The sequence below is a fragment of the Aquarana catesbeiana genome, linkage group LG03 (assembly GCF_042186555.1).
Source record: "Aquarana catesbeiana isolate 2022-GZ linkage group LG03, ASM4218655v1, whole genome shotgun sequence".
NCBI lineage: Eukaryota > Metazoa > Chordata > Amphibia > Anura > Ranidae > Aquarana > Aquarana catesbeiana.
This window is the reverse complement of record NC_133326.1, coordinates 698,387,068-698,411,242: the sequence shown is the minus strand read 5'-3', so window position 1 is coordinate 698,411,242 and position 24,175 is coordinate 698,387,068. Positions and strand designations below refer to the sequence as shown.

General features: G+C 46.4%; 1 protein-coding gene across 1 annotated transcript in view; it reads right to left on the bottom strand.

Annotated features, from left to right (window-relative positions):
• Nucleotides 1–369: 369 nt before the first annotated feature.
• Nucleotides 370–24,175, bottom strand: part of LOC141134847 (alpha-2,8-sialyltransferase 8F-like) — a 61,455-nt gene continuing 37,649 nt past the window's right edge. The window contains exons 5-7 of the mRNA XM_073624280.1: nucleotides 10,842–10,954; nucleotides 5,386–5,472; nucleotides 370–1,270 (exon numbers count right to left, since the gene is read on the bottom strand). Coding sequence (XP_073480381.1) covers nucleotides 811–1,270; nucleotides 5,386–5,472; nucleotides 10,842–10,954 — 660 coding nt within the window. The 3' untranslated portion in view covers nucleotides 370–810. The remainder of the gene's footprint in view (nucleotides 1,271–5,385; nucleotides 5,473–10,841; nucleotides 10,955–24,175) is intronic.

The following is a 24,175-nucleotide window of genomic DNA, read 5'->3' as shown; positions in this document are numbered from 1 at the left end:
TCCATGCAACACCTTCCACATTTGCTGCCTGGAGCAGTGCAGTCAATAGTACTCTCCCATATAAAAGTTTATCTACAGTATATAAATAGGGAATGCTGCCCCTCCAAATATAACAAGATATGGGACTGCAGGATTCAGACTCCCACCACCTGTGAGTGATACAGTATGTGGCTTTGTGTCCCTTAGGTTATGTTCACAGATTGCACTCTATTTACTGATTATTTATTCAGATGTTGGATTGTTCTTATAATTAACTGGACCCATTATATTGCTTTTCAGAAGTGTGCTCTTTATTATTTTCTTTGAGCTTGAATCTCTATGCAATCTGTAGATCCTCCATCACTGGATTTGTATTGATTTGTCATACTTACCTAGAAAATGTTTTCTTTTGGGTTTTATGTATGTTTTTCATCTATTTTATGACTGTATACAATTATATATCTATGTCATCAATAAAGTACCCATTTTCAAAAAAAATGTATTTGTATGCTATAGAAATAACAACACCCTTCACTAAAAACAATGGAACTCAATCATTTGAAGGGGTTTCCATTTTATTCATACAGGCAGATGTAACGGTCATAAACCTTTGGTCATATAGTGTATCGGTAAAATGTTTGGATTAGTGTATATGAAAAAAAGGCCTTGACAATGGTTCCACCTGTGAATTTTTTTGGCTTGAATTAGTGAAAAACAATGAAACAGTTGGCTAAATAATGTAAACAGATCTTCCATGGCTCATGACAACAGCAGCAGTTCAAAGTGTTATCAAGTATTTCTATGAACCTTTGAGCTTCAAAAGTCATACGTTCAACACTTCCCAACTTGCAGATAGAGTGCTCCCTTTGAATGCATCTTCGTGTAGATAAAGAACTCATGAGGCATGGCGTGGAACCCGGGTTTGGGGATGTTGTTATCATAATAGTGGTGAAGGATAACATTCCCTTCTGGGTCTCTAGAAAATGGCCAAAATCCATAGAGGGTCACTTTGTTGCAGAGTTCAAGAGCAGCAGTGACTATCATGACTCCTGAAGATAGACGCCTGGCCTCAACACCCATCCCTCTCCAGTACCTGGAAATGTTGCCGAGATAATCCGGATGGTAGAAGACAACTTTGTTTTTCATCTGGAATTCTTCCACGGAGTAAAAGACCCGGAAGGAAACCTCTGTGCTGCTGACATAGGCGAAAGCTGGCAACACGATCATTGCAGGACCGTAACCTTTTATATGGTTGATGAAAGGCTTTCGCCTTGAATAGAGCCTTTCATACCTTGAAGAATTAAGAGGCCGGTTAATAAGAGAACAGAAGTTTATTTACTTTGAAAATACAAAAAGAGATGGAAATGCCCCCCCAATAAAATGGACTGGGTTGATTGCTAAGTCAGCCAAGAACAACAGTACCAATCCCTCTATTCATTGATATGGGCCACTCTGTCACCATGGTAATCAGCCCAATACTCTGCTGTCATAGCAATAGGTTTTAGCCCTACATTGCCACAAAAAGAGACCCTATCTTTCTGTCGCCATGATAATGGGCCTGGTTCCTTGCTCACTATGGCAACAGACCTTATTGCATAGCTGACAAGGTACTTTGATATCATCAATTGGCCCAATTCTTCAATTTCTATGGCAAGAGGGCAGATAGTATACTCATCACCACAATGGGGCAGAGCCTTTGGTCATGATGGCAATGTTCAAGAGGGGAGGGAGCAAGGGGGCGGGACTTTGAGTGAGGCACATGGTAGCAAAAGAATCGTTTGGTCAACATGATTGGAATTTATTGGCTGCCATAAGATACAAACAAGGTACATTGATACATTTCATCCCAGGTATCCAATTTGCACATCCGTTTTCTACCCTATTTTTCACCTTTCCTCTTCACTGGTGGCATCCTTTTTCTTTTTTCTCTTTTTCTTCTTCTCTATCCATTCTCTCTACTCCACCACTTTTGCGGTGACAGCTCTCACCATCACTCTTCCCCCCTTTCCACCACTCATACTTTCCTTCACTCCCTCACGTTTCCCACTCTCCCCATGTGAACACCCTGGTTCACCCTACATCTCACTCTATACCTAGGTTGCCTTGGTCCCGTGCCCGCCCTGGTTGGCACCTGTGGGGCGCCCCTGCTGGACTGCCCGCTGCGACTCCCGGTGGGGATTACATCTGGATGGCTTGTGTTGCCCGACATCACACCGCCATCTTTTGAACTCTAGTATGTTTGAATGCATGGGGTATGGGGGTTTTCTAGATTCACCCCCGCCTTCTTTTGCACTCACTTTGCTATATAAGTTAATGCCAGTATCTCTACTCTTAGAAACATCAAGTGCTGGCTCCTGATGAGTGGCCTTCCAGCCAGGAAACGCGTAGAGCTGCCATACGCTTTGCTACTCATCAAAATTCATATAGCTTTGTTAGCTAACCTCATACCCTACCTAAGGATCCAAGAGGCCAGGGTCTTTGCAGGCATTACTATATTCTACAATTTTATTCTTATCATATTTTTGGTGCACTCTGGAAAGTTGTTGCTTGCTGTTTCTTGTGATATTCAAGTTATGACTGAGATGTATTGTATTACCCATGCATTACCTCAATGTGTATTTATCAATGTACCTTGTTTGTATTTTATGGCAACCAATAAATTCCAATCATGTTCACCAAATGATTCCTTTGCTACCACATGCCTCACTCAAAGTCCCGCCCCCTTGCTCCCTCCCCTCCTGAACATTACAGGGATGGAAATGTGTGACTTTACCGGGCCACAATTTCATTTAAAGTCCCAAGGGATGGAAGAACTGGCCTTACCAGGTCATGCCTTCATTCAAAGTCACTAAAACCAGTTTCGCTATTAATGATGGCAATAGGGTCAAACACTTTGTCACCATGGCAGAATGTGGATCCTTTCATGACTTTGGCAATTGGGTGTATCAAGTGCTTACCATGGCAAGAGTGTGAATCCTTCAGTTGCCAACAACAACTGCAAGGATGCCTAGGTGACTGACAATAGAGCAGGTTGTAAGGTAGCTTGCTCCTCTCCTAGTGGTCCATAATCTGCTCCAGCTCTGCCTTCTCTTCTAGCCCACCCATATCCTTCTGAATGATGGGACAGTATTACAAATGAATATGAAAAACTCACAATGGTCAAAAGTTATTCAGCTCAACTTTACTTGGTAATAAGTGCTCATATACAGTATCTCACAAAAGTGAGTACACCCCTCACATTTTTGTAAATATTTTATTATATCTTTGCATGTGACAACACTGAAGAAATGACACTTTGCTACGATGTAAAGTAGTGAGTGTACAGCTTGTATAACAGTGTAAATTTGCTGTCCCCTCAAAAGCTCAACACACAGCCATTAATGTCTAAACCACTTGCAACAAAAGTGAGTACACCCCTACGTGAAAATGTCCAAATTAGGCCCAATTAGCCATTTTTCCTCCCTGGTGTCATGTGACTGGTTAGTGTCACAAGGTCTCAGGTGTGAATGGGGAGCAGGTGTGTTAATTTTGATGTTATCACTCTCACTCTCTTATACTGGTCACTGGAAGTTCTTCATGGCACCTCATGGCAAAGAACTCTGAGGATCTGAAAAAAAGAATTGTTGCTCTACATAAAGATTGCCTAGGCTATAAGAAGATTGCCCAGACCCTGAAACTGAGCTGCAGCATGGTGGCCAAGACCATAAAGCAGTTTAACAGGACAGGTTCCACTCAGAACAGGCCTCGCCATGGTCGACCAAAGAAGTTGAGTGCACGTGCTCAGCACCATATCAAGTTGTGTTGTCTTTGGGAAATAGACGTATGAGTCCTCCCAGCATTGCTGCAGAGGTTGAAGTCTGAGAGGTTGAAGGGGTCAGCCTGTCAGTGCTCAGATCATATACCGCACACTGCATCAAATTGGTCTGGATGGCTGTCGTCCCAGAAGGAAGCCTCTTCTAAAGATGATGCACAAGAAAGCCTGCAAACAGTTTGCTGAAGACAAGCAGACTAAGGACATGGATTACTGGAACCATGTCCTGTGGTCAGATGAGACCAAGATAAACTTATTTGGTTCAGATGGTGTCAAACGTGTGTGGCGGCAGCCAGGTGAGGAGTACAAAGACAAGTGTCTTGCCTACGGTCAAGCATGGTGGTGGGAGTGTCATGGTCTGGGGCTGCATGAGTGCTGCCGGTACTGGGGAGCTACAGTTCATTGAGGGAACCATGAATGCCAACATGTATTGTGACAAACTGAAGCAGAGCATGATCTCCTCCCTTCGGAGACTGGGCCGCAGGGCAGTATTCCAGCATGATAACGACCCCAAACACAACTCCAAGATGACCACTGCCTTGCTAAAGAAGCTAAGGGTATAGGTGATGGACTGGCCAAGCATGTCTCCAGACCCAAACCCTATTGAGCATATGTGGGGCATCCTCAAATGGATGGTGGAGGAGTGCAAGGTCTCTAACATCTACCAGCTCCATGATGTCATTATAGAGGAGTGGAAGAAGACTCCAGTGGCAACCTGTGAAGCTCTGGTGAACTCCATGCCCAAGAGGGTTAAGGCACTGCTGGAAAATAATGGTGGCCACACAAAATATTGACACTTTGGGCCCAATTTAGACATTTTCACTTAGGGGTGTACTCACTTTTGTTGCCAGCGGTTTAGACATTAATGGCTGTGTGTTGAGTTATTTTGAGGGGACAGCAAATTTACAATGTTATACAAGCTGTACACTCGCTACTTTACATTGTAGTAAGGTGTAATTTCTTCAGTGTTCTCACATTAAAAGACATAATAAAATGTTTACAAAAATGGGAGGGGTGTACTTTTGTGAGATACTGTATGTATATCCTGCAATTTCACTAAAAAAAGACACTTTAGTTATTTACTAAAGGCAAATCCACTTTGCACTACAAGTGCACTTGGAAGTGCAGTCACTGTAGATCTGAGGGGGACATGCAGGAAAATAAAAACCAGCATTTTCAATTGCACATGGTTGGATGTTAAAATCAGCAGAGCTTCCCCTCATTTCAGATCTACCCCTTAGATTTAAAGCGACTGCACTTCCAAGTGCACTTGTAGTGCACAGTGAATTTTCCTTTTGTAAATAACCCCCTATCACCTTTCCCATGTAGGGCAAAGTGTGCACGAAAACCCCCCCCCCGTGAGCAATCTATACCAACCTTACCAATGCTCCCTCAGGTCCATACACAACACTTCTGGCACTTCTGGATAAGAAGGACCATGTGACCTACCACCCTGAGACAGTGCTCAGGTCTGTCAGCCAATCATTGGGCCTAGGGTGGAAAGGGACGGGACCCTTTGCAGAGTCACTGTCACATCGTCTCTTAAAATAAGACATTTTCCTTCAAAACCCCTATGTTAAAGAAGAGAATCTCACTTTTGTCTTAGAATGCTTGGGTTGCAGGTGATGAAATGGGACTTCATACCAATGTGTTCTGCCATTGTGAGAGGTGGTAGATTAAGCCTGCAACAGATTACAGGGAAAAAAAGGTTTAGATAAAGGTTGAAATTGGCATTTTATGGTATCCCCCGGCAATTGACCTCTGGAACTGATAGCAAATTATGATGCAAAAGTGCAGCAATAAATAGTAAACCTAATTAACAAGCATACAGCCTTTGCAAACACAGGTTTATAATAAGTAAACAGTATAGATAGCTTTGTGGTTTATTTTAATCTTCTTGTTCAACAAAAGCCATGCCCTGCAAAGATTAGGAGCTGTAGCTGAAATCACACCTTAAAAAAGACCCATTCACAAAGGACTTATGCAAGACAAAAGAAGGAAATAAAAATGAAATAAAAATTTAACACAAAAGCAATATACAGTAGTTTCCTCTTAAAGTGCATTTATGGCCGACACTTTTTAATTTTTTGCGGAGTGGGAAGAGGTAAAACTCCCCTGTCATTATATTCATTGCTCTGTATTATATTGGGGGACATTTCCCTTCATCTCCTATCCTGAAGACATAACAGGAAATAATGGGTTAACCCTACAAAGCCTGCAAAGTGAGAGGAATTGACCTCTTAGACAGTTGTCACCTGAAGAACTGTCCTCATTGAAGAATTCCATTCCCGTTCTGGTGACAACTGTAAAATTTCCCATTAATTTGGGGTTTATTTCTAAAAATAACTTGTTGTATGAATGTAACAGCATTGCCACAGTCTTCGCAAATAATCCTCGTAATGTGTCTAATATGTTTATATCCTATGATCCTCCACATTTTCTAGTGACTATGATATAGAAAATACCCCATTATGGCCAGTAGATGGAGATTGATACCCTTTGCTCCGCCCATCTGTCACTTCCCTCTCCTTCCCTCTCTTTCCGATTCTTTCCTCCTCCCCTCCGGTTTAGTTCTCACTCTACCTGGTCCTTTTTTTGTTTTTGAATAATTTTGCTTACACCTTTAGTAGAGCTCCACGCTGCAAAAACTCCCTGTGGCAAAATCGAATTTCAAATATACAGTATCTCACAAAGAGTGTCATGGTGGGAGTGTCATGGTCTGGGTCCGCATGAGTGCTGCCGGCACTGGGAAGCTACAGTTCATTGAGGGAACCATGAATGCCAACATGTACTGTGACATACTGAAGCCGAGCATGGTCCCCTCCCTTCAGAGACTGGGCCACAGGGCAGTATTCCAACATAACACCCCCAAACATACCTCCAAGACAACCACTGCCTTGCTAAAGAAGCTGAGGGTAAAGGTGATGGACTGGCCAAGCATGTCTCCAGACCTAAACCCTATTGAGCATCTGTGGGGCATCCTCAAATGGAAGGTGGAGGAGCGCAAGGTCTCTAACATCCACCAGCTCTGTGATATCGTCATGGAGGAGTGGAAGAGGACTCCAGTGGCAACCTGTGAAACTCTGGTGAACTCCATGCCCAAGAGGGTTAAGGCAGTGCTGGAAAATAATGGTGGCCACACAAAATATTGAGTTATTTTGAGCGGACAGCTAATGTACATTGTTATACAAGCTGTACACTCACTACTTTACATTGTAGCAAAGTGTCATTTCAAAGTTGTCACATGAAAAGATATGATGAAATATTTACAAAAATGTGAGGGGTGTACTCACTTTTGTGAGATACTGTCCATATGTAGCACCCCTCTGACACCCCAAAGGCAAGATAGCACCTCCAGAGGCTAACATTTCTATGGTCCATGGCTAAAATTGGGGACCAAGAAAGGATATTGGATACCAGTTATTATTGTTTTTTAAAGCTTTATTGCAGAATGGTTAAAGTGATAGTAAACCCAGTTTGGTCATTTTTACCTACAGGTAAGCCTATAATAAGGCTTACCTGTAAGTAAAATAAATATCTCCTAAACGTGCACCATTTAGGAGATATTGACCCTGCATGCATCCAGTGACATCAACAGCAAATGCGCTCTGAAGGTCCGACATACCTTGCCAGAACTTTCAGCGCTTTTGTGCCAGAACCGGGGGCTCCCGTAAACATGTCAGCCGTCACAGCACTGACAGTACAGCGCTGGAGGGCTTAGTTCCAATGTGAGAATTTCATAATGTGCTAGTATGCAATGCATTAGCACAGTATGCCATTGTCTTACATGTCTTTTTTTTTTTTTTTTAACATCTGCAGTTTATAAATGCTTTAATTAGGTGATGTTTAGGGGGCCTGAACACCATAGCAGATCACTTACAGACTCTCCAGATCCAGATCAATGTCCATCTTCACAATGTCAGAACCTTTATGCTGACCTGGCAACACTGTAAGCACGTTCCCAAATTTCAGTGCGTCCTCCAAGTGATTTAACAGAACCTTCTGAGAGACCAGCCTTCTTCCTGACTCTCTCCAGCAAGGGGCCTCTCCTGGGTCTCTTCCTTGGCACAGCTTCCTCCAGACCAGGCATGACAGCTTCAGGACCACTTCAGCACACGTTAGGCCCCAAAACAGCTATTGGGCCTAACAGCAGAGCTCCATCCTGCAGCACTTTCCTAGCCCTCAGCCCAAGGAAAGATGAAGAGAACATGTCCTGTCCCAAATATTTATATCTTCCCTCAGCATGCACCAGTGACATGCACCTCCTACTGGATTGGCAGAAGAAAATATAAATATTCATAACTTAGTTTTCTTTGTGAAATCTCAAACTACGACCAGTGATACCTGTGATACATCTACTGGCGACAGTGAGAAACCACAAACCAATTTAAAGTAGTTCTAAAGCCTAAACATTTTATACCCTAGTGCATTACTTGCATTGAGGTAAAAAGTGTTTAGGAATAATCTTTTCTTTTTTAAATGTTCTAGCCCCAATGATGGGGAGTGTCTAAATTCCCAAAACATATTTGCTTCCTTTCAGTTGATCATGTAAAGAAAAATTCCAGGTATGTATATTTTTACATAGTTGCATTAAACCACCTTGGACCAATGTAACTACTGGGTTGATTTACTGAGATTGGCAAGAGCAAAGTCTGGTGCAGCTCTGCATAGAAACCAATCAGCTTCCAGGTTTTATTGTCAAAGCTTGAACAAGCTGTTAGAAGCTGATTGGCTACCATGCACAGCTGCACCAGATGTTGCACTCTCCAGTTTTGGAAAATCAACACCTATGTATATGTAGCACTACCCCTGCAGGGGCCGCTGATAACCGATTATCCTATTCCCGCATAGCAACACACATTCCTCTATTTTTTTTATGGGGTAACAACTTGGATAGGGTGAAGGGATTTATGGTATGCCCAGCAGATGTCCAAAACAGCAAAACTAATGCTGCGTACACACGGGCAGACTTTACAACCGGACTGGTCCGACGGACTTTCCGACTGACTTTTGCCAGACTTCCGACGTACTTTTGAACAAACGGACTTGCACACACACGATCACACCAAAGTCCGACGGATTCGCACGTGATGACTTACGACCGGACGAAAATAAGGAAGTTGATAGCGAGTAGCCAATAGCTGCCCTAGCGTGGGTTTTAGTCCGTCGGACTAGCATACAAACGAGCGGACTTTTCGACCGGACTCGAGTCCGTTGGAAAGATTTGAAACATGTTCTAAATCTAAAGTCTGTCAGATTTACGACCAAAAAAGTCAGCTGCAGGTCCGATGGAGCCCACACACGGTCGGATTGTCTGCCGGATTCAGTCCGTCGGACCAGTCCGGTCGAAAAGTCCGCTCATGTGTACGCGGCATTAGGGACCATCTTCCTCTCTCTCCTGAACTGCTTTCTTCCATACAAACTCACAGGCCTTTGTAGATTAAGAGCAAAAAGTCCATTATAGACTGAGGGCCCTGGGCCCTTTTGGAAAATAGTACAAACTTGAGGTAAAGCCCTCCTGGCTGCTCGGAAGACCTCTCAGGGTAAGAACGAAGAGATAAAGCACATTCCCCTCCCTACAGAAAGCTGGCTACATATGGCAGTCTTTTCCTCTGTAGAGTCCCTGAGTGTACTGATTTACTCAAGCCATCTTTTCTTGTTCCCACTGCTCCCAGGTGGTGGTCCCAAACAAAACGCACTGCTGAAGGGATGCTTCTTGAGCCAGTTTGATCCTCCCACCTGTAGAACTCTCCCTAGACCTAGAGGGCCCCTCAGGGCCACTGCCAGACTCCTCAGCATTCCATCTCCATCTTCCACCCGACTCTCCTGCCAGCATGACTCAGCCATACTTAAAGACTGGCTCAGCCACCCTGCCAAACCCACCTCCTGGGGATTTGGCCAAGCTCCCCTGAGTATGCAGAACGACCCTGCTGGCCTCCGCCCTCCAGCTTCTGGAAATTTCACCAAACTCCCAGAACCAGCGGGGAGGCACCAGAGACCTGCCTGCATGAGTCTTCCAGTCTAAACTCAAACCGTGACACACATTTAATAACTCATATCTTAACCATGAGCCAAACTATATTTTGCCTGCTCTCACACTAGTAGCACACTAGAGCATACATATATATACCATACCTGTGGGTTCCCTCAAGAACAGGGGTGTCCAAACTTTCTAAACAAATGGCCAGTTTACTGTCTGGGGGTCTTGGCATTGAGAGTACAAAATGCTTTGGCATCAATGGGAGTATACAATGCTTCATCATTGGTATTAGTGGGAGGAAAAGTGCCAATTGTTGATATTAAGGGAAGGAATCGTGCCCCATCATTGGTGTCAGTGGAAGGAATGGTGCTTCATTGTTGGTGACAGTCTGGGAAATAGTCCCATGTATTAGGAGGAGGAATAGTGCCAATTGTTGATATCAGGGGAAGGAATAGTGCCCCATCATTGGTGTCTGTGGAAGGAATGGTGCTCCATTGTTGGTGTCAGTTTGAGGAATAATCCCGTGTATTAGGAGGAGGAAGAGTGCCAATGGTTGATATCAAGGGAAGGAATAGTGCCCCATCATTGGCGTCAGTGGAAGGAAGGGTGCCTCATTGTTAGAATCCAAGGGCTGGATTTTGGCCCCTTGGCAGCAGTTTGAAGACCACTGCTCTAGAATAGTGGTTTTCAACTTATGAGCTAAATGGGGCCTTATTTGAGGCCCCTGTCATCACCAAAGGGCCGCACATAATGTTCAATATATCTGATGCTTGAAAGGACTGTCAGAAACTACAGACCTATTAGTGGAAATGATATCAGAGAGTATGGACAGGCTACATTGTTGGCTGGACATATGCTGCAAAAGACAATATGAAACTGAGAACATGTTACATGTGTCTAGTAGAGATCAATGCTATTACCCTAATCAACGTTCCCACTACAGACTGCTGAGGACCACACATCATATACCAAGGGGCCACAGGCTGGGCACCAGGTCTCTGGAAGCTGGAAATCACTGTAGTAGGTGCATATCTACAATCTTATCTGTACCCAGGACTGTCTTTTCCTCACCTGAAGATATAATCCATTTTGTCAATTTGCGCCCCACAAAAACTATTCAGTAAAATGCCACCATTCCCAACCACAGCGCAGGTTTCAAAAGGTTTCTTGAGGAATGGAGGGTCCTAAAAACATAAAAAAGATTAGCACATCAACTAGCATGTATATACAGTATCTCACAAAAGTGAGTACACCCCTCACATTTTTATAAATATTTTATTCTTTTCATGTAACAACACTGAAGAAATGACACTTTGCTACAATGTAAAGTAGCGAGTGTACAGCTTGTATAACAGTGTAAATTTGCTGTCCCCTCAAAATAACTCAACACACAGCCATTAATGTCTAAACCGCTGGCAACAAAAGTGAGTAGACCCCTAAGTGAAAATGTCCAAATTGGGCCCAATTAGCCATTTTCCCTCCCCGGTGTCATGTGACTCGTTAGTGTTACAAGGTCTCAGGTGTGAATGGGGAGCAGGTGTGTTAAATTTGGTGTTATCACTCTCACTCTCTCATACTGGTCACTGGAAGTTCAACATGGCACCTTATGGCAAAAAACTCTCTGAGGATCTGAAAAAAAGAATTGTTGCTCTACATAAAGATGGCCTAGGCCAGGGATCCTCAAACTACGGCCCTCCAGCTGTTGCGGAACTACACATCCCATGAGGCATTGTAAAACTCTGACATTCGCAGACATGGCTAGGCATGATGAGAATTGTAGTTCTTGAACAACTGGAGGGCCATAATTTGAAGACCCTTGGCCTAGGCTATAAGAAGATTGCGAAGACCCTGAAACTGAGCTGCAGCACGGTGGCCAAGACCATACAGCGGTTTAACAGGACAGGTTCCACTCAGAACAGGCCTCGCCATGGTCCACCAAATAAGTTGAGTGCACGTGCTCAGCGTCATATACAGAGGTTGTCTTTGGGAAATAGACATATGAGTGCTGCCAGCATTGCTGCAGATGTTGAAGGGGTGGGGGGGTCAGCCTGTCAGTGTTCAGACCATATGCCGCACACTGCATCAAATTGGTCTGCATGGCTGTCGTCACAGAAGGAAGCCTCTTCTTAAGATGATGCACAAGAAAGCCCGCTAATAGTTTCCAGAAGAAAAGCAGACTAAGGACATGGATTACTGGAACCGTGTCCTGTGGTCTGATGAGACCAAGATAAACTGATTTGGTTCAGATGGTGTCAAGCGTGTGTGGGGGCAACCAGGTGAGGAGTACAAAGACAAGTGTGTCTTGCCTACAGTCAAGCATGGTAGTGGGAGTATCATGGTCTGGGGCTGCATGAGTGCTGCCAGCACTGGGGAGCTACAGATCATTGAGGGAACCATGAATGCCAACATGTATTGTGACATACTGAAGCAGAGCATGATCCCTTCCCTTCAGAGACTGGGCCGCAGGGCAGTATTCCAACATGATAACAACCCCAAACACACCTCTAAAACGACCACTGCTTTGCTAAATGTGAGGGGTGTACTCACTTTTGTGAGATACTGTATATAATGTATGTGAATAAATGATGGCAATTAACACTTTGTATGATTTTAAGCAAAATATTTTAAGCAAGAACCATAAGTTCATGTTCATGTGTGGTCAAGGTCTGAACGATCTTGAAGTTTGTAAAGTTACTTTTTTAGGAATTCCACACATTTACATCCTTCAGTTCCATAACACGTATCCACTATACCCTGTGGGTAGGCACTGCTGTGTCGCACATTTCTCAGAGCCTGTTTTTCAGAACTACAGAGGTACTGAGAGGAGGTGTTTCAAGAGGTGGAGCCAATATAGGAATCACTGATTACAGGGAGAAAGTTACCATGGGATATTTAGTCCTTAGAAATCAAAGTAGCAGAATTAAACCAAAGGAATGAGCAAGAGAGAAGCTGCAAAGCTTGCTGGGAATCCATGAAGCTGTAGAAATAAATGGACAGCAAACAGGCAGCACTCAACACATAAAAGGAGATGCTTCAAATACTGTAAGCTTATATTGGATTGTCAAAATAACTATTGTTTGTATTGCTATTACAATGCTGATGTTATAAAATAAAAGTGTATGCTGAGATCATAGAACTCCTTTAACCACTTGCCGACCGACGCACGCCGATATATGTCGGCACAATGACAGCGGTGGGCAAATGGGCGTACTTGTATGTCCCCTTTAAGAGGCGGGCATAGCAGGCGCATACAGCGTGACCGTGCCCATGGGACCGGCGGACTCGATGTCCGCCGGTCTCCCGGCGATCGTGTCACAGAGCCTCAGAACGGGGAAGTGCCTATGTAAACAAGGCATTTCCCCATTCTGCCTTGTGTCATGACAGAGATCTACTGCTCCCTGTCATCGAGAGCAGTGATCGCTGTCATGTGAGTTGAAGCCAATCCCCCCCCACAGTTAGACTCACTCCCTAGGACACACTTCACCCCTTCATCGCCCCCTTGTGTTCAACCCCTTCCCTGCCAGTGTCATTTACACAGTAATCAGTGCATTTTTACAGCACCGATCGCTGTATAAATGACAATGGTCCTAAAATAGTGTCAAAATAGATCGCCGCCATTACTCCTAAAAAAAATTCATAATAAAAATGCCATAAAACTATCTCCATAGCGATTTTTTTTAACCAAAAATATGGAGAAGAATACATATCAGCATAAAATAAAAAATATTGCGTTTTTTTCAAAATTGTCACTCTTTTTTTGTTTATAGCACAAAAAATAAAAACTGCAGAGGTGATCAAATTTCACCAAAAGAAAGCTCTATTTATGGGAAAAAAAGGACGTCAATTTTGTTTGGGTACAACGTCGCACGACCACGCTATTGTCAGTTAAAGTGGCGCAGTGCCGAATCGCAAAAAAAATGGTCTGGTCATTGAGCAGCCAAATCTTCTGGGGCTGAAGTGGTTAAATAGAAGTAAAAAGTGGGTAAAAATTGGACTTGGGAGAGCGTACAATGACGTCCTCCCAGAATCGCGCTCCCCGCACGCCCCTTGGGGCGTACACACGGGAGTGTCAGTGCTCGCCGGGTTCTCTGGACCATTATGCCTCATAGATTATATGTTGGGATGTTTACTTTCTAAAATGGGGTCATTTTTTGGGCGTTTCCATTTTCCTAGTGCTCCAGGGCTTTCAAAAGTGTAAGAGATAGTAAGATAGTAAGAGATAGTAAGAGATAGTAAAGAAATTATTCAAAGAATTGTGGGAAAAAATTACAGCTTCAAAAAACTCATCACGCCTCATACTAAATACCTTGGAATGTCTACTTTCCAAAAAGGGGTCATTTGGGGGGTATTTGTTCTTTCCTGACATTGCAGGCCCTCAATAAATTATATAGGCCGTCAGTTTATCAGGTGTGATCAATTTTGAGTGATTGGCACCACAGCTTGTGGGGCAAAGGTTCATCTTCCAACAGGACAACGACCCTAAGCACACAGCCAAGATAACAAAGGAGTGGCTATGGGACAACTCTGTGAATGTCTTTGAGTGGCCCAGCCAGAGCCCAGACTTGAACCCGAACCAACATCTCTGGAGAGATCTGAAAATGGCTGTGCCCATCCAACCTGATGGAGCTTAAGAGGTCATGCAAAGAAACTATGAGAAACTGCCCAAAAATAGGTGTGCCAAGCTTGTAGCATCATACTCAAAAAGACTTGAGGCTGTAATTGGTGCCAAATGTGTTTCAACAAAGTATTGAGCAAAGGCTGTAAATACTTATATACATGGGATTTTTTTGTTAGGTTTTTTACTTTTATTAAAGTTGCAAAGATTTCAAACAACCTTCTCTCATGTTGTCATTATGGGGTATTGTTTCTAGAATTTTCAGGAAAATAATAAATTGAATCCATTTTGGAATAAGGCTGCAACATAACAAAATGCGGAAAAAGTGAAGCGCTATAAAACGTTTCCGGGTGCACTGTATACAGCCAAAGTTATAAAGAACTACCCTGTTTCCCCGAAAATAAGACCTAGCGTGATTGTCGGTGATGGCTGCAATATAAGCCCTACCCCCCAAATAAGCCCTACCCTGTTTCCCCGAAAATAAGCCCGACCCTAAAAATAAGACCTACAAGGATTTTAACTAGGGCTTATTTGGGGGGTGGGGCTTATATTGCAGCCATCACCGACAATCACGCTAGGTCTTATTTTCGGGGAAACAGGGTATCTATCTTCAGCCAAAGGAAGAGTCCTGGAAGTGATGGTTTGGCCCCCAAGAGATCCCCTATCTCATCATCATTACATAAAGAGACAAAAGCAACTAATACTGTTTAACCCCCACCACAAAAAAATAAATAATGATGCGTTCTTCTACATATTTGGAATAACCTACTTGCTGAATTTCTTAAAGTCAAACTCTGAAAATGACACGGACACTACCCTTGCAGCGCCTCCCATCCCCCCATTCATTGCAAGGATTTAATGCTCAAGTGATTGTAAAGGCTCAAATTGTATTAATCTGTGCTGCACACAGAAGATTTTCTATCTCAATGCAGATAATGCATTAAAGGGGTTATAAACCCTGGTGGTTTTTCACTTTAATGCATTCTATGCATTAAGGTGAAAAACCTTCTGTGCTGCAGCTGCCCCCCAGACCCCCCCCCCCCCTTTTACTTACCTGACCGTTCCAGCGACTGGGACCAGCACAGCGCCAGCCGCTGTCTCGGGTCCTCATTAGATAGATTGATAGGAGCAGGAGACGTTGGCTCATGCTGCTGTCAATCAAATCCAGTGACACGGGAGCCAGTGGGCGGGGCCAAGTCCTGCTGTCTGTGTCAATGGATGCAGCAGCAGCAGCAGGACTGGGGAGCGCGCCCGCATGAGTGGTGATGATTTCCAATTCGTAGCATTCAGATCTGTGCAATTTCAAGTTTCACCGACTTCAAAGAAGTCCTTGCGCTATTTTGGTCCGACTTTGACTTTTGACTTGCGGCTGCATTTTGCTGCGATTTATCACAGGTCAAAAGGTCACCAATGCAAAAAGCAGAAAAACGCCTGTAATCTGCCCAAAAAGAAGCTCTTGTACTTTTTTGAGCTTCAGGCTTTTTCTTCAGGCTACAAAACGCTCAGATGTGAACAGGGGCCATTTAAATAATTGGGTTTTTGCTTGTTGGGCGTTTTTTCAGGCGTTTTTTACGAGCTGAAAACGCTCTGGTGTGAATTGCGCCTCAGCCTTTACAACCACTTAAGGACCAGCTGCCGCAGTTGTACTGTGGCAGGTCGACTCCCCTGTGTGGATCGCCGTCATTGTACGTTGGCCGCTTTAGGAACCGATGCGCGTGCCCGGGCAGCCAAGATGTCCGATGGGCACCCGCGATCGCTCCTGAGAAAGAGAGAATGGAGATCTGTCAATGTAAACAGACAGATTTCCATTCTGACAGGGGAGAGGAGACAGATCTGTTGTTCATACTGATTATGAACTGTGATATGTCTCCTCCTCCAGGCAGTCCTATCCCCCCTCAGTTAGAATCACTCCCTAGGACACACAGATCACCGCCATTACTAGTAACAAAATAAAATAAATAAAAATGTAATAAATCCCCTATTTTGTAGACGCAATTACTTTTACGCAAACCAATCAATATACGCTTATTGCAATTTTTTACCAAACATATGTAGAAGAATACATATCGACCTAAACTGATGAAGAATTTTTTTCTTTTTTTTAATTTGGTATATTTATTATAGTAAAAAGTAAAAAATATATATATTTTTTCAAAATTGTCAGTCTTTTTGTATATAGCACAAAAAATAAAAACTGCAGAGGTAATCAAATACCACCAAAAGAAAGCTCTATTTGTGGGGAAAAAAAGGACACCAATTTTGTTTGGGTACAACGTCGCACGACTGCGCAATTGTCAGTTAAAGCGATGCAGTGCCATATCGCAAAAAATGGCCTGGTCATTAAGGGGGCAAATCATTCCGGTCCTTAAGTGGTTAAAGAGGAAGTAAAGTCTTCCTCTTTAATTCTACCTACAGGTAGGACCCCATACACTAGCGGAATATACACTAAAGCGGCCGGGGCAGCAAAGTGTATCAAAAAAGGTGGGACTTTATACACACTATTAGATTTTCTGCAGATTTTTGTCTGCAGGTTTACCAAAACCACGTAGTGCAAGAGCCTGCCTGAATGCATACAAATTGAAACTCTTAAGGTTTGACCTCATATTATATGGTTTTGGTAAATCTGAAGACAAAAATCCACAGAAAATCTAATAGTGTGTTTGGGGTCTTAAGCCTCGTACACACGGTACAATTGTTGGCCAAAACGAGCATCTGATTTTTGTCTTAAGGGCATGTGCCAGGATCTTGTCTCGCATAGAAATGGTACACAATTGTCGTGCAGCAAACACGAACGTAGTGACGTACTACGAGGAAGTTCAGCTCTTGAGTGCCACCCTTTGGGCCCCTTCTGCTAATTTTGTGTTTGGTGAGCATTGATCCCGAGCATGCGTGTTTGTACTTTCGACTTTTGTGTGACAGATTTGTGTACTGACCATCTAAAAATCTGACAGCAGACCATTGTCGGCGAAAAATTTACTAGCCTGCCATCCAACATTTGTTGGCCAAAAGTTGGACAACAATTGTCAAAAGGAGCGTACTAACAGTCAGATTTTAGGACAGTCTGTCAACAGACAATCCCCTGCCAACAATCACATTGTGTGTACGAGGCTTTAGCCTATAATAAGGCTTACCTATAGGCAGTGGCGTAAGGGGGGGAGGCTTGGGGGGGGGACCTTAGAGTGGGTCCCCAAAAAACCCCCGGGTCTCGGGCATGCACAGTTCTGTTATTAGCCCCATTAAGTCAGTGCATGTCAGGTAGGTCAGTGTGTGTCAGGTAGGTCAGTGTGTGTCAGTGTATGTCAGGTAGGTCAGTGTGTGTCAGGTAGGTCAGTGTATGTCAGGTAGGTCAGTGTGTGTCAGGTAGGTCAGTGTATGTCAGGTAGGTCAGTGTGGGTCAGTGTATGTCAGGTAGGTCAGTGTGTGTCAGTGTATGTCAGGTAGGTCAGTGTGTGTCAGATAGGTCAGTGTGTGTCAGGTAGGTCAGTGTGTGTCAGGTAGGTCAGTGTATGTCAGGTAGGTCAGTGTGGGTCAGTGTATGTCAGGTAGGTCAGTGTGTGTCAGTGTATGTCAGGTAGGTCAGTGTGTGTCAGATAGGTCAGTGTGTGTCAGGTAGGTCAGTGTGTGTCAGGTAGGTCAGTGTATGTTGTGTATGTCAAGTGGGTCCATGTATGTCAGGTAGGTGAATGTAATGGTCAGTGTATGTCAGGTAGGTCAGTGTATGTCAGGTAGGTCAGTGTGGGTCAGTGTATGTCAGGTAGGTCAGTGTGTGTCAGTGTATGTCAGGTAGGTCAGTGTGTGTCAGATAGGTCAGTGTGTGTCAGGTAGGTCAGTGTGTGTCAGGTAGGTCAGTGTATGTTGTGTATGTCAAGTAGGTCCATGTATGTCAGGTAGGTGAATGTAATGGTCAGTGTATGTCAGGTAGGTCAGTGTATTTCAGGTAGGTCAGTGCGCGTCAGGTAGGTAAGAACCCTACCCCCACCCCCCGGTGCCGGGCTCGAACTTCAGGCTGAAGCCCCTGGTCTCTTTGCCACCCAGCAATGCTCCTGCCTATAGGTACTGTAAATATCTCCTAAACTTGCACTGTTTAAGAGATATTTACGATGTACGCTGCCGCTGACATCATCGGTGCATGCCAACTTGAAGAAACTGCCCGCTTGAGCTGTTTTTTCAGGGCCCGTGCCGTGAGACGTCATCGCGGCTCTGGCCAATCATAGTGCCGGAGCCCGCAAACCCAGAAGTTCATAATGAGCCTGTCTGGGCCTTGGTGGGAGCCCCCTGGGGGAGGTTGACCTTGGGCCAGGGGCTCAGAGCTGTGAAGGAACCCCACACAACCCAAGAGGTGTCCAGAACAGGAGAGGACAGTGGGGGACACTGCCGGACAAGTCTCCAGGAGGGATCCATCAGGTGTTGATGAGTGGCAGGCACAGTTGGGAGAGCTGGGAGAGGCATGCAAGAGAGGACTGGGGGTGTGCAGTCAGAGATGAGTGTAGAGCCAGCGGGAAAGTAATGGCCCGGAGCAGAAGTGAAACTGGGAGGAGGGCCAGCATGACTGGGGTGGGCAGTGAGGCGGAGTGTAGAATGTGTGTAGAAAATTAAAAGTGGCATCTGCTTAGGATTGGTGGGCCTGGAGTTGGGGGGTGGTATCAAGAAAAGCTGTGGGGGGTGGCAATTTGGCAGTGGTCAGTTGGAGCACGGGTCAGGAAGAAGAAGGAAGTTTTTTCTTTGCTCCTAAGAGAAAAAACGTTGACATGGGGGATCTCGAGGCCTTATTGTCCCAGCTACGGGAGGAGGCGGCGGCCAGAGGTACTGAATGGCTACAGGCTACAGTATCCAGTTTAAATCCTCTGGCTCATCCGCAGGCCCCCCTCCTCAGACTCGCCCACGTGCTAGGAGGTCCAGGCCTCCTGAGCGTTTTAGTCCGGAGGCGACGAGAAGCGTCCGTGACCGTTTTGGGAGCCCCTTTACAGGACCCTTCGGCGCCACAGGCCAAGCGGACGCCTGCTTCGCCCAGTGTGGTGGCCGGTAGGAATCCCCGCCCACGGCGGACCCGGGGTGGGAGCGCTTCCGTTAGGCCCGCTCTCACCCCCCGATCTACTGACCGTGGTTCCAGGGCGGCCCCCTCCACGGGTCCCATGCCCGTTCCGAGGGAGGCTCGGCGGGGGAGAGAAGAATCGGCGGGTGCCGGCCTGATGCCTGGATCGGCCGGGGCCCCTGTTCCGGAGAGACGGGGGCGGAGTGGATCGTCGGCGGTGACACGGCGGCATGCTGGGGACACTGTGGTGGAGCGGTCCAGGTCGGCGGCTAGGCGGGCTTCCCCAGCCCGGCCCAGAGCTCAGCGCAGAGGCCGCGTGGAGCGGGATGAGTATCCTGGCACGGCGCGCAGGGATGACGTCACTGCAGGGCGCCCGACGGGTCCCGGGAGTTCGGATGTGCGGCCTACTCATGCGGTCGGAAGGGAGGCTGGGAGTTCGGATGGCAGCATGTCAGAAGGGGAGATCGCCGAATCGGAGGAAGGAGAGATCCAGGATGCAGCGCATGGAGCGGATTTTGCGGCTGGATGTCCTGTGGGGCAGCGACAGCCAGGTAGGAACATGTCTTCTGTCTTGTCTGTGTCTTCTCCTGTCTTTAGCTATGGGGGCTCAGGGATTGCTGGAAGAGGTGCGGGGGGTACTGGGGTTCAGAAGGATGGCACAGGTAATGCGGTTACTGGTACAGGTTCCCCTCCCCTGGGTTTAACAGAGGCACAAGACATGGGAGTGATGCACACCTTGTTGGCTGGCTTGAGGGAGGTGTTGGCGCACTGCGAAGCTGGTGCACGGCCGGTGGCGGACGCTTCCCCGGTGGGGGTATGGGCGGCAGCCCGTACTTCCGCAGCTCAGGGTACTGAGTTGGGGGTTCTGGGCCGGGTCACAACAGTGGGGGAGGCTGGTATGGTCGCAGGCCCGGAAAACGGTGGGTCAGGTGTGAGCAATCCAGTAGTTCCGCCGCCGGTGGCGGCAGTGACAGCCAGTACATCGGCGGCAGTAGTGGATACCGTTGTGGCTGAAAAAGTACGGTGGGGATAGATGGGGTGCGTTTGGCGGATGCCGCCAAATGTGAAGTATATGTATGTTTTGAGGGTCCTTTGGGTGCTCATTTGAAGCCGGAGGTAAAAGAGCGCATCTGGAAGGGGGAATATGTTGAAATCTTCTCTTTGTTGCCCTTGGAGAAGTTTAACTTGGACAAAGTTAAGCCGGACGAGAGCAAGAAAGAAGAGGAGGAAAAGCGGCGCTATCGATTGATTCCTCGCACGTTTGCAAATTGGTTGCAGGCGTTTGCGATTTTGGCGGGCGTTATTGGGGAGAAGGCACCGGAGAACTGCTCAGCTCTTTTTTGCTACCTTGACTCCATTGGGGAGGCACAACGAGTGTATGGGGGCACTGCGTGGTTGCGTTACGATGAGCAGTTCTGTCAACGGAAGGCGGTCCGCCCTTCTTTGCGGTGGGACCATAAGGACATTAGCCTCTGGATGAAGCTGATGTCCTCTCCCAGGAGTTCGTTGCCCCCCTTTCAGGGCGGGGCCGGGGGTTCGGCCTCTGCCGGGCAACCGGCCGGAAATCGTGCGGGTTTCTGCTGGCAGTTCAATGCCGGTGCGTGCAAATTCGGGACAAAATGTCGTTTCCGACATGAGTGTTCCACCTGTGGGGGTTTTCATCCCCAGTCTCGGTGTTTTAAACAAGGACGCGGAAAAGGGGGCGATTCTGGAAAAAGGGATGACGCCGGTGAGGGTAAAAAGGATGGCCCCGTTTCTAAGGCGCTATCCTAATCGGGAAGCAGCCGAGTTGTTAGAGTTGGGTTTTACTGAGGGTTTCAGTTTACACTGTCATTTATTGGCGGCCCCGCCGATGGCTGACAATTTGAGGTCGGCCAGGGAGCATCCGGAGGTCGTTACTGAAAAATTATTCAAAGAAATTTCGTTGGGTCGTATGGCTGGCCCGTTTGAGTTGCCGCCGGTACCCAATCTGGTGGTATCCCCATTGGGTGTTGTCCCCAAAAAAGGAGCTGAACAAGTTTCGGCTCATCCATCATTTGTCTCATCCGCGAGGGGGATCAGTTAACGATTCCATTGATCCGGATCTCTGTACAGTGTCGTACACGTCATTTGATACGGCGGTAGCTTGGGTCCAGCGGTATGGTAGGGGAGCACTGTTGGCTAAGACGGACATCGAGGCTGCTTTTCGCCTCTTGCCGGTCCATCCGGATAGCTGCCATCTTTTGGGCTGTAGATGGCAGGATAGGTTTTTTGTTGATAGATGCTTACCCATGGGGTGTGCTATTTCCTGTTCCTTGTTTGAGCAGTTTAGCTCTTTTCTTGAATGGGTGGTGCGGGATGTTTCAGGCTTGTCATCCGTCATTCACTACCTAGATGATTTTTTGTGTATAGGGCCGGCGGAGAGTTGGATTTGTGCATCCCTGTTGGCTACACTTCAGCAAGTTTTCGAGGTGTTTGGGGTCCCGTTGGCCGCCGACAAAACTGAAGGGCCAGCCACGGAACTTCGTTTTTTAGGTATCGTCATAGATACCATAGCTATGGAGTGCCGCTTACCTCTGGAAAAACTTGAGGATTTGAAGGAGGAGGTGGCGGGGGCCTTACGGGTGAGGAAGATTCAACTTCGGGCCTTGCAATCTCTCTTGGGCAAGTTAAATTTTGCCTGTCGCATTATGCCTATGGGGCGCGTTTTTTGCAGGCGATTGGCGGCTGCCACGGCTGGTGTTAGGGCACCGCATCACTACATCAGACTGGTGCAGGATCATAGGGAAGATTTGAAAGTGTGGGATTCCTTTTTAGCTTCCTATAATGGCCGAACTTTGTGGCAGGATCGGGTGGTTTCGAATTTCGATTTGGAGCTTTTCACCGATGCAGCGGGTTCCGGTGGTTTTGGGGCTTTCTTCCAGGGGCGTTGGAGCGCGGGTGAGTGGCCAGCGGAATGGCAGGAGACTGGTTTGGTACGCAATCTAGCGGTGTTGGAATTGTTTCCCATCGTGCTTGCGGTTGAGCTATGGGGGGAAGATTTTAGGAATCGCCGTGTACGTTTTCACTGTGATAATCTTGGGGTGGTTCAGGCCATTAATAATAACAGTGCTTCTTCTCCTCCAGTTGTACGCTTACTGCGACATCTGGTTCTTACCTGTTTGCGTATTAATTGTTTTGTGTCTGCTGTACATGTTCCTGGGATTGATAATTCAGTGGCTGATGCGTTGTCTCGTTTCCAGTGGGACAGATTTCGTCAATTGGCACCGGAAGCGGAGCTACGCGGGATTCCTTGCCCCGAGAGGTTATGGAGCATCGTATTGCCACTGCCCATTTGTTGATGCGCAAGTCGGTTTCTAGGCTACTTGGACATCGTATACTAAGGTTTGGCAGGAATGGACAGACTTGATAAGGGAAGTGGGGGACGGCTCTCCTGCAGGGCTTGGTGTGAATTTGTTGCTGTATTTTATTGGTAGGAACTTTGAGGCCGGGGTCTCGGCCTCGTATATGTCGCGGAAGTTAGCCGGACTGGCTTTTATGTTTCAGTTGACAGGGCAGCAGGACGTGACCAAGGTATTTATGGTTCGGCGTGCTATGCGGGGATACCGCGTTGGGCGGGCGGCTGCTGATAAGAGACGTCCTGTTTCTTTTGCGGTCTTGGGCGTCGTGTTAGATCAGTTGGGTAAGGTTTGTGTGTCCGAGTACGAGAGGGTGTTGTTTCGGGCTGTTTTTGTATTGGCCTTCTTTGGGGCTTTCCGGGTGGGCGAACTGGTTAGTCAGAACAAAAAAGGTCAAGGGGGTCTTGAAGTTCAGGATGTGTGGGTACGGGGTGATACTTTGGGTGTTTTCCTGAGGCGATCCAAGACGGATCAGTTGGGTAAGGGTGCCCGGGTTGAGTTGAGGGCGGTTCCTCGCTCTCCGCTTTGTCCAGTTGGGGCTGTAGGGGAGTTTTGTAAACTTAGGCCTTCAGGTCCTGGGGTTTTCTTTAAGCATGAAGATGGGACGGCTTTGTCCCGCTTTCAATTTCAGGCCGTGTTTAAAAAATGTTTGGTCACAGCAGGGCTAGGGGCGGAGAATTATTCTTCTCACTCTTTCCGCATTGGGGCGGCGACGGAGGCAGTTCGCTGGGGATTAGATGAGAGGGCGGTAAAAAGTATTGGACGCTGGGAGTCTGCTAGATTCCGAAGGTATATCCGCCCTCATTTATTGTAAGTCTTCGGACAGGGGGGGGGGGGGTCTCTTTTTCCTGTGACTCCTCTCTCTCTCTGATTTCCTCTAATATTCATGTTGTTCGTGTCTTGTAGGCCATTGTTTTAGTTCGGGGGTTATGTGTCTTTTTTCCCTCCTTTTTTCATTTCAGATTCAGAAGCCTGCTTGATTTGGATCCTGGGACACTCCTATGTATATTGGGGTGCCAGGAGGGCGGATGTCCGAAAAGGGGGCAGGTTCCTGGGTTTGTCTGTGGATGAAGGCATTGTGCGTTGGCTTGGTATTCCGGGCATGCTTTGGTCCAGAGTGGTGCCCGAAATGCATAAGTATGCTCGTTTGGATCGCCCCCCTGATGTGGTTTTACTACATGTAGGGGGTAATGATCTTGGTTTGCGTTGCGCACGGGAACTTATTCGGGATATTAAGTTTGATTTGTTGCGATTACAGTCTTTTTTCCCAGACACCATTTTTGTCTGGTCGGATATTGTGGCTAGAACTGCTTGGCGTATGGCTCGTTCTGTCGCTGGTATTAACAGAGCAAGGGTCAAGGTAAACAAAGCGGTAGCCAAG